General features: G+C 40.7%; 1 protein-coding gene across 6 annotated transcripts in view; it reads right to left on the bottom strand.

Moving 5' to 3' along the window:
- The window catches only part of qkia (QKI, KH domain containing, RNA binding a), a 79,141-nt gene that overhangs the window by 20,836 nt on the left and 40,185 nt on the right, over window positions 1-18,120 (bottom strand). For all 6 annotated transcript variants that reach the window (XM_061743468.1, XM_061743472.1, XM_061743473.1 and 3 more), the window contains exon 4: window positions 9,969-10,112. In XM_061743468.1, the coding sequence (XP_061599452.1) occupies window positions 9,969-10,112 (144 nt within the window). The remainder of the gene's footprint in view (window positions 1-9,968; window positions 10,113-18,120) is intronic.

Raw genomic sequence — 18,120 nt, 5'->3', positions numbered from 1 at the left:
CTAAGACTAGAATGCTGGAAAGACAAAGAGACAAAGTAGCATAGACAATGAACTCAAGGTTTGATCAGCACTGAGCCTTCAGAGAGCAGGAGTCCTAACCAAGACTCTTTCCCAATCAACACAGGAGTATGCACACTTCTGTATTTCCATGCCTTTCTATAAAGGGATTAAGAGAACCTTCAAAGAGAGGCAGAGATTGGAGAGGGGCCTGCAGGGTTCCTCTCTTCGTCACTGGAGGGACTAGGGCAGATTAAAACTGTCCCGGCCTCTCAGCTTGTCTTATTACCAGTCCTCTTTTTCCTGTGTGGTGTATTAGAAGACTCAAAACCCTCCCAAAAGAGCAACACACAACCAGGTGGATTAACATAGGAGGCTATTTTACAATGATGCTAGGGACCGGAGTGGTTAGAGGCTCAAGTGCAGAAGTGCGTGTGTGAATAAAATTAAAAGGACAGTTCAATTCAGTACGGAAATTTTGCAAGTAGTGCAGAGGGCTTGTGTGTACAGAATACACCTACGCTGGGGAATGTGGCTGTCTTAAATGAACAAGACAGAAGAAGTAACAGGACTAACTCCCTCAGGGCCCTTATACACCAAGCCAACAATTGGCTGTTGAGAATGTCAGGACTGACTGTGAACATCTGCTGTCCTTGTCTTTTTGGTGTGCAAGACTGTCAGGACCTGAAGGCCAAGTTGGCAGTTTCAGCCCGTTCAACATTTTGAATTAGCTTCAGGTTGACAAAAATGTCTGTGATTGGATGTTCAGGACTGGAAATGAGCAGGGAGACAGCAGTAATGTCAAAGAAAATAACTAAATCCACAAGCTACACACAAACTCTTCTCATTTGTCATCTTCACCTCTCCAAAACAAGCAAGATTTCCCACACAATGCCTGGATAGGAACACTAAGGTGGGATGCACATATTTTTGTTTACCATCCAAAATAGAAAATTCAGTCCCAAGTTACTCTTTTTCTTTCACGTATGCCATCACCAAACACACATAGCACACACCTTTTTGTTCACTTTTTTTAAATGTAGGAATTTAATGAATTAGATTAGTAACACTATTAGGACAAGAAGCACGCAAGACAACATGTTAGAGTAGTATAACGGGTATGCGGTTGGGTTCAAGACCGCAGATTATAATAATGCACTCAAGTTAGGCAATTTGTACTGTCCCGAGGCATGACCGGCTACTATGATCAAATTTGTTTGGATAGTACGAGTGTTCTCTTCCATGTTCAAGCACAGTATAACTCCTTGTCCTCAACAACTAAATAGTTGTACACAATGTATGCGTGACGTGGAATATGAACAGAGTTGTTGGATTGCATGATCCAGACACTAAAAGAGGGAGAGGGCTGTTTATGACCAGAACAAAAAAAAAAAAGGTTCTTCAAAATTATGTAGTTTCATGCAGGTGGGTCACATAATTACCGGTGATGTATGTTACAAACGGTAATTGTGTTCAAGCATGACTGAGACAGGAGAACAGTGAGTGCAGACAAGTGGGAGAAGAGGGAGGGAGGGTGAGCCGTGGCTGGCTATGATTGGGTTAACTTAGCTACTCTAAGTTCACCCAAGATTCATCACAAACAATGAGTAACTCACCACCAAACCTCCCCAAAGTATGTTTAAGAACTTTATACTAGTATTTCTTTGTTAACCATTTCATTACTGATACCATATGAATTAAGATACATTCATCTTTGTTTATTGTACATACGTACAATATGTTTGTTTTTTCCAACTTTCCCTAACAGAGTTTATGGAAGATGAAAGGATAGGGCAAGCAACTTAAGTGAGGAAGAAAATCTAACAAGCAGTTTGGCACAAATGGGCCAAAATCATCTTCCTAAATTGGATTTTTGCCGTTTCCTTGGGTTGGCTTAGTGACTAATCTGAAAATGAGGAAACCGGCGGGAGACAAATTCAAAGTCACACAGCCACACTTCTATTTCTTATGTCCTTGTGTGCATGCAAGCAGCTTACTATAGGTGTGCCTGTGGCTAGATGCACATGGAAGAAACTCTTGTTTATTTAAAGCCATTTTCACACCTAACATGCTTTGTTTGGCTAAAATAGATTCTGGTCTGTTTGCCTGGGCTGTTACGGCTTGAGGAAAGCAGACAATCCAATTACGGTACAGAACAAACAAGTAGTCTGAGATGGTTTCAAAATATTGTCTCAGATTTATTCCAAGCAGACTTTACTCATCTGTCAAGGCACCGTTGATGCAAAACATCAATAAAACCTCTGCATGAGTAAGGTAAACATCTCTACGACATGATGTCAGAATGACTTGGATCTTATAAAAATGTAATGTGTATATAGGCACAGTGCTGGAAAATCATGCAGTGATGAGCAAATAAATTGAAGAGGAGAAGGAGGACCGGACAAGGCAGGCTGTCCTGGATGGGTATATACTTTCTATAGGTCAGAGTCACCTTTCTGCATCCCAGGAGATCCAGAAAGGTGAAAAAAATAACAAATAGAGATGTCGAAGTGAGGAGAGATGTCCATTGGGGTAGGAGCAGGCCAGGTTTTTCACCACACAAAGCAGAAGCTCAATAGAAACTCAATGTGATAGAGCAAGAGGATTGAGATATCTTTCTCTGCTCTGCACTTACTCACACTTATACACATCTCTACTGTAAAATTTATCCTCAATTTTGTGTGTGACTGGAACAGCAGAGACAGACATCTCAAACCTCTTCAGTAGTTCGTAACCTGTGTGTTGTTAACAGGATGAGGTGGCCTTGAGGCCACTGCAGATGGAGGAACACAAGAGAGCAGAAGATTGATGGGACAAGACATTCACCAGTGAACGAGAGAAAAGAAACCAGCGAGAGATGGACAAGATACTAAGAAAAAAAAGACTGACACAAGTAGAGAGGGGAAAAAAAGGAACAACAAAGAAAAAAAAAAGAAAAAAACGAATAATATCAGTGTGTATGCTTGAGTAAAGCTGACAAGACGATTTCAGTCCACATCTCACACCAACCATTCAAATGGCACACAGGGGTGATCATTATTGGCAAGTGTCAAATTAAAAAAAGAAGAAAAAAAGAAAAAATAAGTCTCTTTCCTGTGAAAAACGACTGGTTGGTCAGTTTATATTATTCACTTGTCACATCTAGAACAATAATCAGAGGTGATTTGTATCTCACTTTCTCTCAACTGCTCTCCTGGTTACAAGGTCTCAAAGTGTCTGCAAAGTAATTGTCTCAACTATATTTGCTGACAAATGGAATGGGATAAATAAATGAGCAAAGAGAGCAAAAGAGGATAGATAAAAGTGAAACACAGGAGGGAACAACTCCAAAAAAGTCAAAAGTCAAACTGCCTCCAGGCCAGATTATGCACTACTTGATTTGGAATAGCAGTTAAAAAGACTACATAACCTATAGGGGCAAATCAAAAAGAAAAAAAAAACAAAACCTAACAGCAGTGAAGGAGGAGTCCAATGATGCAGTCCTGTATCAAGTAGAGTTCACCAAGTCAGGGAAGCTAATTAAAAAGATGATTAACATTCATGTGGGAGAAGTGATGTCGACGTGCAGGTAGGATGGGCTCACCGTTCTCTCAACGCATACGCATGTATAATGGGGGCAGCGGGCGCTGCATTCCAGAATGTTGTAACTGTGGTTTCCAGGGAGGCGGGGATCAGGAGGTTAACATCATCCAGTCCAGCTCCTTCATTAGGCTGATGAAGGTAATAACAGCCTTCAGGGAAAGTAAGGCTGCCAGGTTGAGTAACACCAACTACCTACAATCCGCCTGCAAGGTGTATAAGCCCACAAACTGCCTCACAGAGTATATCCTCTGTGCCTTTACAAGCACACCAAACTTCCATGAAATCCCTCCCTTTAAAACAAGATGAACTGGGAGTAAACTGTGACATCTGGGAAAGACAAAATCTGCACCTCTCCTTTTTTGCTCTTCATAAACCACTTTATGACCATGAATTCTACAGTTTGGGACATTCATGGATATGGATCTCCCAAGCAGATTGGTGCAACTCTGTGAGCTGCTCATGCTTATAGATGGATATCATGCATAACAGAGGACACAAGGAGGGGGTAGTAGATTAAGAGTAAATAAGATGAAAATAGTAGTGATAGGTAGACTCAACAGACAATAAACATCATTAATTGGAGAGGCACACATGGATGGGTGCAGCCAGATGGTGTTTTGTACTCATTTGTCATACACTGCTTACGTAGAGACAACGATAGAGAAAGAGGGAGCAAGAGCTCCAGAGAGGAAGAAAAAATAAACAAAGAGAGGTGTTTATTGATTCTTAAGTCAGTACAATGCTCCCGAAAACAGACTTCTACAGTTTAAATCAAGCTTTGCTTGTTCCCCTCTGCTTTTCCAGGCCGAGTGTTTCTGATGGGGCTTCCATAGTGCACTTTGCCAAGATGGATGCATACTAGTGAGTACAGACACAACACCCCGCAGATAGCCAAGCTTGGCATCCATTAAGGTCCATCTGTCTGCCTTTGACAAAAACACCATCTACTTTATGTTTTCTCTCAAAGGTGGTCCATTACAGAGAAGGGAAAGGAGAAAGAGTAGGAAAGACAGATGCATCAGGAAACTTAAAGATGGGATTAAGAACATAGAAGGAAAAATATGAATCTTACCTTTGCTGTACATTTTCAAGACATTCATAAAATGTAAAAGGAAAGTGAATGAAGAATTCATCTCTCAATTTCCATTATTTGTGCACTACATTAGCTGAGTGAAAAATAGAACCTCAAAAGTGTGATAGAAGGATGGATGGGAGTGTGTGGGGAGGTGGAGAGCACGAGAGACTGTGGTACTCTGGAGTCAGAAGGGAGGATGGTTTCCACAACTCCACAAATGGAGAGCAGCGCTCGAGGCCACTGTCTGCCTGTGCTGCGAGCACGTTCACTTTCATTCAGAGAAACATGAACTCTGCTCTCCAGGGCCAAAGTGTCCCCGCATTTTCTGTGTGCTGCTAGCCTTTAAAATATTTCCTATTCTGTGTGGAAGTGTTAAGACATTAAAAGCAAACAAATGCTGCTCAGAATAAACCACGAGTGACTGCAATGTCTGAAATAAATCAAACGTAGCTCTGGAAAGTATGATTCTAATCACCATCTTCTAAGATATTTTAGGAGAAGAGGAAAACACAGCAATAAAATAATCGGAAAAATAACTGCACAAAAGGATATGGTGCTGTGGTTTGGGGAACATTTCAAGCGTAACGGCCAAGTCACGGCTTCCACGTGTGCAAGGTCTGTCTGACATAAACGTCACCTTCTGCACCAAACCATGAGTTCACCAGGCCGCTCTGAAGTCTATTGTCTGGAGCCCAAAAACCTTTAACCATGCCGATTGACACTCAGTCTGGCAGACAAAAAAGAGACAAGGAGCCAACAAACATGGATGCTCGTTTTACAGAGAAAACGCGTATAATAGATTTGCCACTACACTCCTGTGCTGTTATGTAGACTGACAACATAATAGTTCATGCAGGCCATAGCGTAGATGACAAAGCCAACACTAACTTTACATTTCAGGACATAGCTTTAGATTAAGTTTCATCACTGAAGATAAAGGGTGTATTTAATTTAGGAAGATGGCACAAATGGAAAAGAAGGCAGCTAAATAAATGTCACCTTCTCCAACTTCCCTCCTTTCTCCATTAAATACATTGTGTTTGGTGACATTTTGACAACATCATTGATGTCACAACAGACCCTTTTTTTCAGGTGACAAAGTCCAATGACCTGCTTTAAAGTAAACATGAAATGTACCTAATGTGCCAACCATTTAGAAGAGAGTTAGCCTTTTTAAATGGAGATTATAGAAGCAGCTCTAAAGCCAAACGGCAGCTTTAAAAGGACATACGTTGTATGAATGTGGCACCTTTTACTGTTGACAGGCAAATATTTATAATACAAAAGAGAAGTTTTGGTGTTTGCCATCCGGGCTTTGATTGGAAAACACATTTTACCAGCGGGTCATTATAAACATACGGCGGTAACTCGGGGGGTGTTGGACTTGAGCTTCACATAACTTCACATAATATAGCTATTAAGATTTTCACTTCTTCCAAAAGTGGAAAAATGTTCTGTCAGTCATACAGTGATACCTGGAAACTGGACAATTATTTATTTGCTACTCGGCCTTTTAAGGGACAGGAAAGGGAAGTGAACTGAGCCATTCAGTATTTATGTGAACGCTGCTGCTCTCTGAGTGGAGGTTACCTAAAGTGCAGGTCCGGTTTGAGGGCCTTAACAAAAGAATCAAGGGATGAGCTGAGCCTTTTATTCAGTGCGTATGTGCAGGCGTGTCTTGGGAAACGTGTACCTGTATATGTGTGGGTGTGCGTAATAGGACAGGATCAGTTGAATAAATCCACACTTGAAAGAGTAGCTCAATCAAGCTTTCCCATCCATCTCTCTCCCTCTGCCTCAGCCTCCCTCACCTACTCCGATGTTCAACACTCCCAGTTCACGCAGAGTTGAGGAGTTCACAGAACGAGGGAGCAAAGGAGCAATACCAGGGGCGAAGAACAGCAAGTCTGTACGTTTACAACTTTCTGTCAGTACTGTTTTTATCAATCAATATACTTGTAAGGAACAGCCGTTTTCAAGTCTCTGAGAACATGCTCTCACACACTTCAACAGACCTTTCATGTCACACTTTAATCCCACATTTCCAAACAATGTGGGGGAGCAATAGGCATGTGCTGCCGCATAATTAATTTAGCCCAAAGGCTTCAAACAAGTTTCAAAACAAAGCGAAACTTTTGCTCAGGAAATGTAGACATAACAGTTAAACATTGATTTGCATGCAGTTTTCTAAAAACATACATAAACAAGTAGGTAACTGAATTTAGCAGGTGAATTGCCAGGTTTCCAAGGCACTTCATGAAGAGAGTATGGATCCAGCAAGTCCACAATTTACACCTTGACAAAAGGCATTACTGTCAGCCAGTCTGACACCCTCTTAAAGAGAGTATCTATACAGAGGCAATCACTGACAAAAAAAACAAACATAATAATTTAACAAAAACTAACCAAACACTTTGGGCTTTATTCTGCCATACTGAAATTAAACATCACTTTCTACTCATACTTCAATTAAGTCAGCTGAAGCGGAGAGAGAGCAAACAGTGGTGACTGCATGTGGATGCCAAACTCTAAGTTGGTTTACGAAAAAAGACTAGATTTATTAGTAATCAACTTTGACTTTATATAAATACAAATAACATGTGGCTTCAACTGATGGTATTTTATAAAACAAGACAGGACATATCCCTCTTCAAAAATAAAAAGTAAAATAGTCTTTGGTGGATGATTTAAGCAGTTTAAATCACTAAGTTTGTACTACATCTACAATATTCTTACTTCGTGCCCTGGCTTGAAGCTGTCCCGATCCACAGGAAAGACTTTCTGAAGCCACATGCACCAATAAACTAAATGTTACATACACTTACAGTAAAATAACAGTCTTTTGTTGAGATGGCTAATATACATTTCGGCAAAAACCACAGGACACTTGAGTTTCTGCACCATTCTCCTAAATCCAGTGTTCAAACTATAATCCACTGCAGAAAATAGAGTGATAATTGATAAGTACCCTGTATAACCTCACATCAAACAAACTGAACCATCTCCTTTAAGGTAGAGTGACAGTTTGGAGGAGAGATCTCATTAGTGTCTCTCTAAAAACAGCTTGAAGCCGCTTTCTTGTGTTTGAGAAATAAAAAAAGCTTTTCTTTAACCCACCCAGTGATTCAGGTAATGAAATACAACACAATCTTTGATGTGCTTGTCAGTGCTGAGTGGTATCCTAACTGTAAATTATATACTTTTTTAATGAAATATAAAAATCTGACAATATTGTTCATACCAATATAATGATGTTTACTGCTTACCCTGTAAAGCCTCATCAGCCACAAGATGAGCTGTGGACTTGCTTACAACTTCTCCTCAATGGTACTAACTTGTATGTGTAGTTTTTTTTTTTTTTTAAGCGTTAAAAGTACTTTCATCATCTTCTTCATCCATCAACCCAGCAAAGATTCAGAAACCAGGCTGTGAGCTGCACATGTAATTTTACCTTCTCAGAGTCATTTAGATGCAAGTACAACCCAAGTTGGACTCGGTGACTTTATTAGTCATATTTGCATTTATAAAATCAGTGGCTGCTGGTAATCGGTAATCTATACTTTATATCAGCAGCCATTTGTAACTCATACTGCTGAAATAAGAGAGAAGTAAACAGATGCTGACACTGGCTGACAGTAAATTTTATAATATCATTATGTAAAATTATATTATAAACCTTTTAAAACCAGTCTTAAACCCCATTTTTATTCTTTGGGTTTTACCTCAGCGGCACTTAGTTTATTTAATCTAAGGCATTGTAATCAGTCTTATTGTGTTCAATTTAAATTGTTTTTATGTCATGTTTTTATATATACTATACTGTCTGATGTTTTTATCTGTTTTATGTTTCTTATAGTCTCTTATAGCTGTTAGTATTCAGCTACGTGCAGCACGTTGTTTCAGCTGTGGTTGTTTTAAAGTGCTTTATACACAAAGTTGGTATGGTATTAGGCCTTTTCTAGAAAAGCAGGGATTCCATTTTTAACTTTAAAAGGTTGTGCTGTGTATTTGTTGACACGTATGCTAGTGGTGATGACTCATTATGTGTAACTGTTTACAACTCGTCAAATTATTGCACACACAGACACATACTGTTTGTGTGTATATATGTGCATGGAGGTGTGTCAGATGTGAAACAGTCATGCAGTCAGAAAAAAAAAGTCTAAAGAAATGACAGCTGCTTAAAATCAATCAATCCAGAGAAAAACATACAGTGAAACGGGGCTTAATTCGATGATGAATAAGGAAAGGAATATTTAGGAGGATAGATGCATGTTGGCAGTAATTCATTTACTTATAAATGAGCAAAACAAAAAACTGAGTATTTATAAAGTTCAACTACAGACTCGTATAAGTAGTGGCTTTTTTGAGCAAAAACCCGAAGTAGAGCTCCAACATGTTTGAACAGGCTGCACACATCCAACATATTTAGTCAAAATTCCACTATCAAAACTATTATCTTAATTATGCTTTTTCTGTGGAAGTCTTTCAGTAATCTAGCATCAAGTCTAATAGATGTCCCATAATTCCACGACTGAACTTTTAAGTCTTCTCTCTATCGTCTGTGCACTTGCCAACCTTGAAAGAGTTTTTTTCTTCACTTGCCCATTACTTTTTTTACACCTCTGGTCATTTTGAATGTGTCCAATCTAAGCATTATCGTATTTGCTTTATCCAAACTTGATGACACTAAATGAGAAACATGTACATTAATAGCTTTATATCAACAGGAGGAAAAAACAACATTAAAACAAATAATAAAATACTGAACATTTCTCTTTAATCTCATGCCCAACAGTCACTGGTCACGTGTCAGTAGACCACTGAGCTCTGTGTATTGCCACCTGGTGGGAAACCTGAGCTTTCAGCTGCACTGTACACCTGCTTGCCACAATTAAAAGCAAATATACAAACTGAATGCCAACAAATCTACCAGCAGCTATCACTGGTGGCACAGCGTATGAGGAAGTCTAAGCAGAGGGGAAGCGGAGATGAAATGTGGCAGTCACAGGAGGCATGTGGAGCTAGTTATGTTTTTCCACTCAACTAGAAGTACAGCCAACCTGCTCCCTGGTCTATATATGGAAGTAAACAGGATGCTATCAGTGGGACAGGGGTGATGTGCCATATGCAATGCCATTATCTGGTTGTTACAAGGAAAGGGTTCTCTTAGCACTACTAAATCATGTCCACAAATCATCCTCCTAGGACACTCAAATGATGGACAACGTTAATTAAAAAAAAAATCTTCAGACTAACAAAAAGAACAATACTCCAGCTGTGATACTTCTGTTGGTGCACCGCATATACTCACAGCAGGTACGAGGAGTTTCTTGACCTCCTCCACTGCTCTTTTCATCTTGATCTCAGCTCTGGTCTGGGTGTCTTCCACTGTAATAAGGACATGAAGGTCTTCATTTAGGTGTTCCCAGTTAGGTTTCCCTCTGTTCTGCTCCTCCTGCACAGAGAAATGGGAAGAACAATAGACAGTGAGTGAATCTGACGCTGTGGGTGTCCTACAATAGACCCGCTAACTCCACTGAGGTAACACTACATAACAAAAAGCTGAGGCAAGTGACAGACACATACAGAGGACTGTGGGGCCCAGTGAAGAGAAGCAGGATGACAGGACCAGCCCTTTAGTCAGCTATTTAGCTTTAACTTTGAAAGGACAGCCTTCTTTAACAGACCCCTTGCTTCACAGAGAAAGATGACAGCAAGCCTGCAGCAATTAATATCAGTGAAAGACGGATGGATTCAGGGATCACAGAAAGATCTGGATTTTAAAGCCACACCAACACAACTAGCAGGAATATTATAATTGCATATAGGCAGAGAACAAAGTGTCACTTGATTGGAAGGAGGTGGAGCTCGTCTCTGCTTTGAATGTATGAAGAATACCACCTGGCAACTGCTCTGAAGTATTTCCCATATAACGTTAACACTTGAGTGGGCCCCCAAGTTACATTAACCAACATATATTTGGTTATGTTGACCCGGTTCGTAAACTTCAACCTGACAGATTTGCACCTTTAATATAGTTTATATGAGCTTTTAATTTATCAAGTTTTATGTGCTTGTAGTTTGGTGTGCTGGTCTGCCCCCCACCCCCCCTCCTTTTCTGTTCTGTGCATGTTTGCAGGCCAGAGCTTCAGGAGCTGCATGCTGCCCTGCAGTCCCTCCCTCTGATCATCCCACTGCTGCTTCCACCTGTCCGTATAGATGTCCGGTAGATGCCTGCTGACACCCTGACCTGCAGTCCCGCCCTCTGACCACCTCAGTGTCTGCTGTCTACATCTGTTTATATAGTCATCCTTGTAGTGCACCAGATAGCCATTGTGTCTGTCTCTCCTCTGTTCTTCATTCTCCCTGTCTGTTCTCTCTTTTCCTGCTCTGCCCAGCTGGCCTTCAGCAGGAGGGTCCCTCCTTATGAACCATGTCCTGCTCAAAATTTCTTCTCTCCTTAAGGGGAGTTTTTCCTTGCCATGTTTGGCTTTAGGCTTTTCTCCCACTAGGGGAGTTTTTCACCTGCCAGTGTTTATGTTATGTTTATGTAATAATTGCCCGGGGGTCGTGTTCTGGTCTCTGGAAAGCACGCAGAGACAACTTCTGTTGTAACAGATGCCATATAAATTAAACTGAATTGAATAATACAGATATATTTGGCATTCAACTCACATATTTTTAAGTATCATGTTTTACAATATACTATTGCAGATATACAGAGTTGCCAAGTGGGAGTACTTCAAACATATTAAATATGCTTTTAATAAACAAAAAAAGTAAAGGTACATCTCTCAGTACTGAAGCAAAATGTACTGTAACTGCTCATACTCAATATTCTTTTAATTCAGTAGAAAGCCTTTTTCTCTTTTTAAACTGGTGGAGCTGAAGTTTAGAAACAAGACATTTTCAGTTATCTCCATTTGTATCTTTTTTTTTTTTTTTTTTTTTTAAAGGAAAAAGAAAAAGAAGAAAGCTCTGAAGCGATAAATCTAGAGTAGCCTCAAATCTGCAGATTGTTACTTTGGGTAATGTTCTCCAATGTAAAATAAATATGTTCCTCTCTTGGCCTGGTGAATGCAGCAAGCAGACAGAGTGTGCTAAAGATTTTTAGGTTATATTGCGTGTCACTGTGAAACACTAAAAGCCAGTGAATTGAAAGATTAGTACTTTGTTCTCTCTGAGGTGAGGCGCTGAAGTAGATGTAGTCTGGGGGGAAATAAAAAAATAAATATTCACGGTTGATTTGATGAGGATGAAAGAATTTAACTGAGATTGTATAACTGCCAATCCCACCGTCATTACTGCATGTTTGTACAAACTGCTAATGAAAACTAAAATTTCCTCCCATCTACAACAACCACCTCGACTTCGACTCACTGTTCATTTGTGAATTGTGAGTTACTCGGAGTATCTAATTATTACCAAAACATTGTGTTGCTCAGCAGGGGTCCACCTGATACCAGTCCAATACACTCGACAAGAACTACGAATCGAAGGGGAGCGTACACACAGAGTTTGAGCCGAGAAGAACCTCCCACCTGCTTCCTACTCCACAGAGAGCTGTTGCCATGGCACTGCTCTTTACAACAGACACACACACAGACACACACACACACACACAGAAGTAAGTTCAATATTCCACTCTCGTTTTCCCCTTTTCTACATGTGGCTGGGGTGGTAGGGAGATGTGGGGGTTTAGTTTAAGCAGTGGGGCCAATATTTCACGGTGGCTGTTTGCTCATGGCCTATTAAGGGGACACAGGGGCCGGGATGTGACTCAGCATTTTCTAATAGAGACAAGACAGATAGGTTAGTAGGGCTGCCTCTGTATGCAGGCACAGCATTAAAACAAAAACAGGGTTCATAAATACCTGCATGTATTTGACAGATTGCTGCTCAATTTGGATCCAGAGAGATTAATGGAGAGCATGCCTCAGAGCAGGCTGGGATTAAGTTTATATTCCAAGTAAGGCTGCATGATTTAAAGATGTTTTGATCTATATCTGTATTTTGTCCACATAAAATATAAATTTAGACGACTACCGGTAAAGTATGCACAGATGTAATTGTGGCACAACATCTTTCCCCTGTAAAACTGCACCAGTGTGCACATTTCTGCTCAGTCACACCTCAGTCCAGTTCCTTCCTCGCATGGTGAGCTGCAGACCTGCCTGCAACTTCTGCTAAAGGTTACCTACTTGGGTACTTTGACTACCCATTTAAAAAAATGATACTGGCCTTCAATTTGCCTGTATAGGACTTACTGTTACATGTCAGTACTGTCATTGGAGTAGCGCCTCTTGAGCAAGGCACATTTTCTTCATTAAACCTCTATCTGACCTGCAATGCAGCAGCCGGTCTGTGATCTACACATCCACTAATATTCTTATTTTGTATGCAAATACAACAAAAACTCAACCATTGTCAAAGTTTATTTCATCAGACTATGTTGCATGTATAAAATGAATTATTCTGGTTAATATGTAATCTTTAGATGTGTAGTTGCAGTTGTTTCAGACTCAAGGTGTTGTGTAATAACAGAAATAGGAAAAATGTGGGTAACAGTAGCGTCATTACTTTTTGTTGTTTCAGCTGCCGACTAGGCCTGTGTTGGAAAAAAATCGATTTCCAAATTCTAAATCCATTCTCATATTAATTTCTAAAAATCGATTCATATGTCTAAAGATCTATTTTTTTTCCCTTTTATTTATTTATGTATTTTTTTTTCATCATAACATTAAAACTTTGTTATTTTTTTGTTTATCCCCAAAAAAGGAATGTTTTGTTGGACACGAGAATAACTGGTGCCATGTTTTTGCCTTTAAATATGTTTAAAGGTATGAAAACATTAAAGTGTTAGGTTATAATTGCATAAATTGTCTATATTTCATTACTTTATATACTGTCTTGGGGTTACATTTGCAAAAAATGCTCAGAACCAAATGCTCAAAAATTAAAAACCAAAATAGACCGAAAATGGAACAAATAAAAACGGAATGTGGGAAAAAATTAAACCGATTTCATCCGTCTCTGTTTGCTGCCCTGGATCTGTTCGGTAATTCTGACCCACACGATGTTTCTGAAAGCAGTTCTATCAGCATTCATCAGTTTTAATAACACTACCCAATATCGGAATCGAATCGGATCGAATCAAATCTTGATAATCGATTCTGAATCTTAAGAATCGGAATCGAATCTTGACATTTGAATCGATCCCCAGCCCTACTGGCGACACTGGTTGTCAGTAGCTCAAGTGAATACATCAAGTGTGCTACAGTACATATATCATTAACATAAAAGGTAAAAGTTAATAGAAATGTCATATAATGTACTGTGTACTCATTTTGTCTGAAAATATCCAGGTACAACTTTTAGTCAGTTATAACCCAGTTTAGATAAAGAGGCTGAGGCAAACTTTGGTAAAGTAAAGACTGTTGTGAAAAACATCTGGAAAACTGTGCACATGCAAACATACCTCCATGTACACGCATACACACAACTTGTAACACCATGACTGCCTGTGAACAAGGTCACTATGTGCCCTCTGAAATAAAGTGACAGCATGACTAACAGGCTGAAGAACAGAAGGGGAGGCAGGGTGGAAAGGTGAGAAAAAGATAGGAGGCAAAACGAGAGCCAGCCTGAATACGGGAAAGGCTTTTGACAAAATGTCCATGTTGACCAACATCATCTGGCATGACAATGACTACAGTGAATACAACAACGCAATGGATTTCAGGAAAAATGTGCAGCACGAACAAACAGCAAGAATGCCATGCTGCATCACGCCACAGTAAAGAATAATAAGATGAGGACTACTGGCAAGCAATGCTGTCCCTTGGCCTTTTGCTGCACCTTCTTGCCTGCAGGAGGTCTCACGCTTCAGCTTGAGCCCAATAAACTCCACCTCTCACAATATGGCCGACTCCACGTGTACATGGGCTTAAAAATATAGTGCTACATTTTTTTTCCTGATTGCCCGCTCCATTTTTGGTTTGCACAAAGAAAGAAAAGAAAAAAAAGAGCAGGAAAAAAAATAGAATATCAGTTTTTACATATTTTGACATGCAGCTCAAATGATCTAGTTTCATTCAGACTTCAGGTTTTACAACCTTAAGAGGTAAAAGCATTTGTTACACTAGTCAAGGACACATGGCAAAGGGTATTCATTTCACATTCGCAGCTTTCTATCTGAGGCATGTGGCCACAATTAAATTTGGCACTATGTGGTGCTATAATTTTGTCCATGTGATGTGGAACCTTTGACAGCCATAAAAGTAAATATTTCCACTATTCCAACCCCAGCTATCCCACCCTGCGATGTCCTCTTGCCTTTGAGCCTAATGGGCTTCTCGACTAAGGTTGGTGCAACTCAGGCCCAATGCCAGCAGACCGAACAGGTGCAACAGAGAGCTGCAGGAACATGGAAGGACAAGGAAGGGCAAAAGCAGGCCGTAGAGGAAGAAGAATATCGTCTTAACAACCAAACAAAAAACATTCAAACTTTCTATTTATAACTGAAAGTTTTAAACAGCAATGCATTTGTTCGGGAGTCCAAGAAGGGAAATAAACATCACTATATAACTGCACACAGTCAAAGTATAATCAATCACTGCAGCAGACCAAATTCAAACTCCTGTTAAATCTTAAAAGGCCAAAGAGAACAGAACAGAACAGAAGGCAGAACTAAACTGTATATTTAAATGTCGTGACTTTTAGATCTGTATGGTAAGATGAAACAGCAGCTGGTCACAACAAAGACCATTATACAGAGATTCCCCATTACAGATACCTGCTGGTCTCTACACCTAATGCAATATGTCATTCCTGGCTTTTGCTTTTCTGTCATCTCAACACCATGTGACAAAAGTAACCTCAAATGCCCCAAGAGTACTACATGAGCTTTAACATTAGTCAGAAACAAGCGTTCAAAGGCACTTGATCAAAAGATGGGAAATAAAGAGTCAGCTCAGAATTAAAAACAAAAAAAATTGTCTTCCTGTAGTGGAAGTTGTGCTGTGATGTCCATTTGATAGGAAGAAAAGATTCTGTTCTGCCGATGCCGGTGCTGATATAACAGTTTTAGTTGTGAGTTGGAACAATCAGCAACAAATAGCAAATCAAAGGAAATTAATTTGATAGAGTGTTTCACAAACTGCATGCCTGAAAGGATTTTCTGAGTGGCTCTAAATAAAACAGCTGCCCACGGTGCTTGCTGTAATCTCATTGTGCAGTAGAGAAAACAGAATTAGGAGATTGTGTTTTTGCAAAAGAGACAGGGAATCCTTATTCCACACGTGCAGCGGTCAAACCCCACAAATGAGGGCTGTGCAGTTAATCAAATTCTAAATTATGATTTCAATTTTGGATCCTTGTGATCACAAAAACAGTCTTGATCAGAAATAGTTATTTTACCACATATTCCGTTTTGTGTAGTGAGTGGCGTGCACTTCGGGGCTTCGACTCCCCTTGGTGGGGCGCGACAAACGGGAGGAAATTTTAAATTTCATGCCTATTTTACTATAAATGCTATTGACAATAAAATTTCAATAAACAAAACACATACACAAACATAGCAATAATTAATAGGTAAACCGTATTTTCGCTACCATTCGGCACGCCGTGTGGAAACCCTCTGTTTTAAATCCAGAAATGACACACAAAACTCACATGGCGCTTGAACAAAAAGGCGCCGCCTACACACACGGAGCGACGCCTTACAACCACACACACACACACACACACAAGCATACAAGTGTGGTATTTAAAAATAGAGCGGGAGAAAAACTTAGTTTGATTGTGCTTTATTTAAGTTATTACATTAATCAAACCCATCGAAATCTCCATCCTCCGTTTCTGCATTCATCCGAGCCTGATCAATGAGACGGGCAGAGCCCGCAGCTCTCTGGCCGCACTGATAGCCGAGTCATTTTCCTGCCGTACGGACAGAGAGCCCGCAGCTCTCTGGCCGCGCTGATAGCCGAGTCATTTTCCTTGCTTTACGGCCCCTCAGAAATGATGCCGGCTTTTGCAAAAGCCCGAACAACAGTCCAACCCAGCAGACACGTCAGCCCACGCATCTATTCTTTAACAATCCTTCAACAGTAAACGACGGAGCCCGCCGCCCGAGCGGCAGCCGACGCATCGGCTCCCGCTCGGGCGGTGGTTCCTCCGGTCTTCGGGCCCGTCTCTGCGGCCCAGCTCCCCGGGAGCAGCGTCTCCTTCTCGGTAGTCGCTCCATCCACTCCAGGCGCCCCGCCACGGAGCCTACGCCGTAGGCTCTGCGTCGGTGTAACGCGGAACCATAAATCAGCCTTTACAATAATACTATGGGCGCATTGCGTCATTGGGCGTGCGGTACATTTAAAAATAAAAAAAAAGGTGTTTATATGCGCCTAATAGTCCTAAAAATACGGTAAAAAGTAGGGATGTCCCGATCAGGTTTTTTTGCCCCCGAGTCCGAGTCCTTTGATTTTGAGGACTTGCCGATACAGAGTCCCGATCCGATACTTTTGTAAAACAATAAAAAATGAAGAAGAGAAAAGAAAATTATGCAGGATGACCCTTTTATTATATTTTAACATGTGTACTGTAAACTGAGCACATAGGAGGTAGGCAGCTTGAACATTCTTAAGTCAGTATAAAAAAAATTTATTTTCTTTTTCTTTTTTTTTTTTTTTTTTTAGCATAGGGCTGCTTCAGCTTCAAAACAAACAGGCGTGCTCTGCGCGCATGCGGTGTATGGCTGCCGCTCCGAGCCCACTACTCCACGTGTGCGTTGATTTATGGTCCCGCGTCACACCAACGCAGAGCCTTCCGCGACGCGGAACCATAATGTCGGCGCCGCAGCTCCGCTTCAGTCCTGGGGCCTCATCTATAAAGCTTGCTTGCGCAGAAAAAGCGCCTGAAAGTTGCGGAAGCCACCATCTACGCAAAGCCTCGGATCTAAAAAGAAAAAACTAACCGATGGCTGCCGCTCCAAGCCCACTACTCCACGCCGAAGAGGAAAAAAGAAAGTGTTCTGATTAAAATAAGGAAAGTTGGACTACCGTATATAACAATTGCGTTCATAAGGATAAAGTTTTTAAAAAAAATTAAAATTAAAGAAATTGTCTCTTCTCCCCGTGTGTGTCTGCCTGTCATGCACGGGTACTTGGGCGCATGTTGTTTACTTTTAAGCCGGAATTATGGTTCTGCGTCACACCAACGCAGAGACTACGCCGTAGGGTCTGGCGTAGGGTGCGCGTCGCCGCGAACCCTACGCTGTAGACTCTGCGTCGGTGCGACGCGGAACCATAAATCAACGCACACGTGGATGTCGGCGCCAGTGAGTATTTTCACCGGACATTTTGACCGGAGAGATTATAAAATACCGGACTTCGGCATATTTTACCGGACAAAGTCCGGCAATTACCGGACAACGGAAACCCTGATATATATATATCCGATTCCTGATCGGC

Source organism: Cololabis saira, chromosome 16 (assembly GCF_033807715.1).
Source record: "Cololabis saira isolate AMF1-May2022 chromosome 16, fColSai1.1, whole genome shotgun sequence".
Taxonomy (NCBI): Eukaryota; Metazoa; Chordata; class Actinopteri; order Beloniformes; family Belonidae; genus Cololabis; species Cololabis saira.
This window is presented reverse-complemented; position numbering and strand designations above follow the sequence as displayed.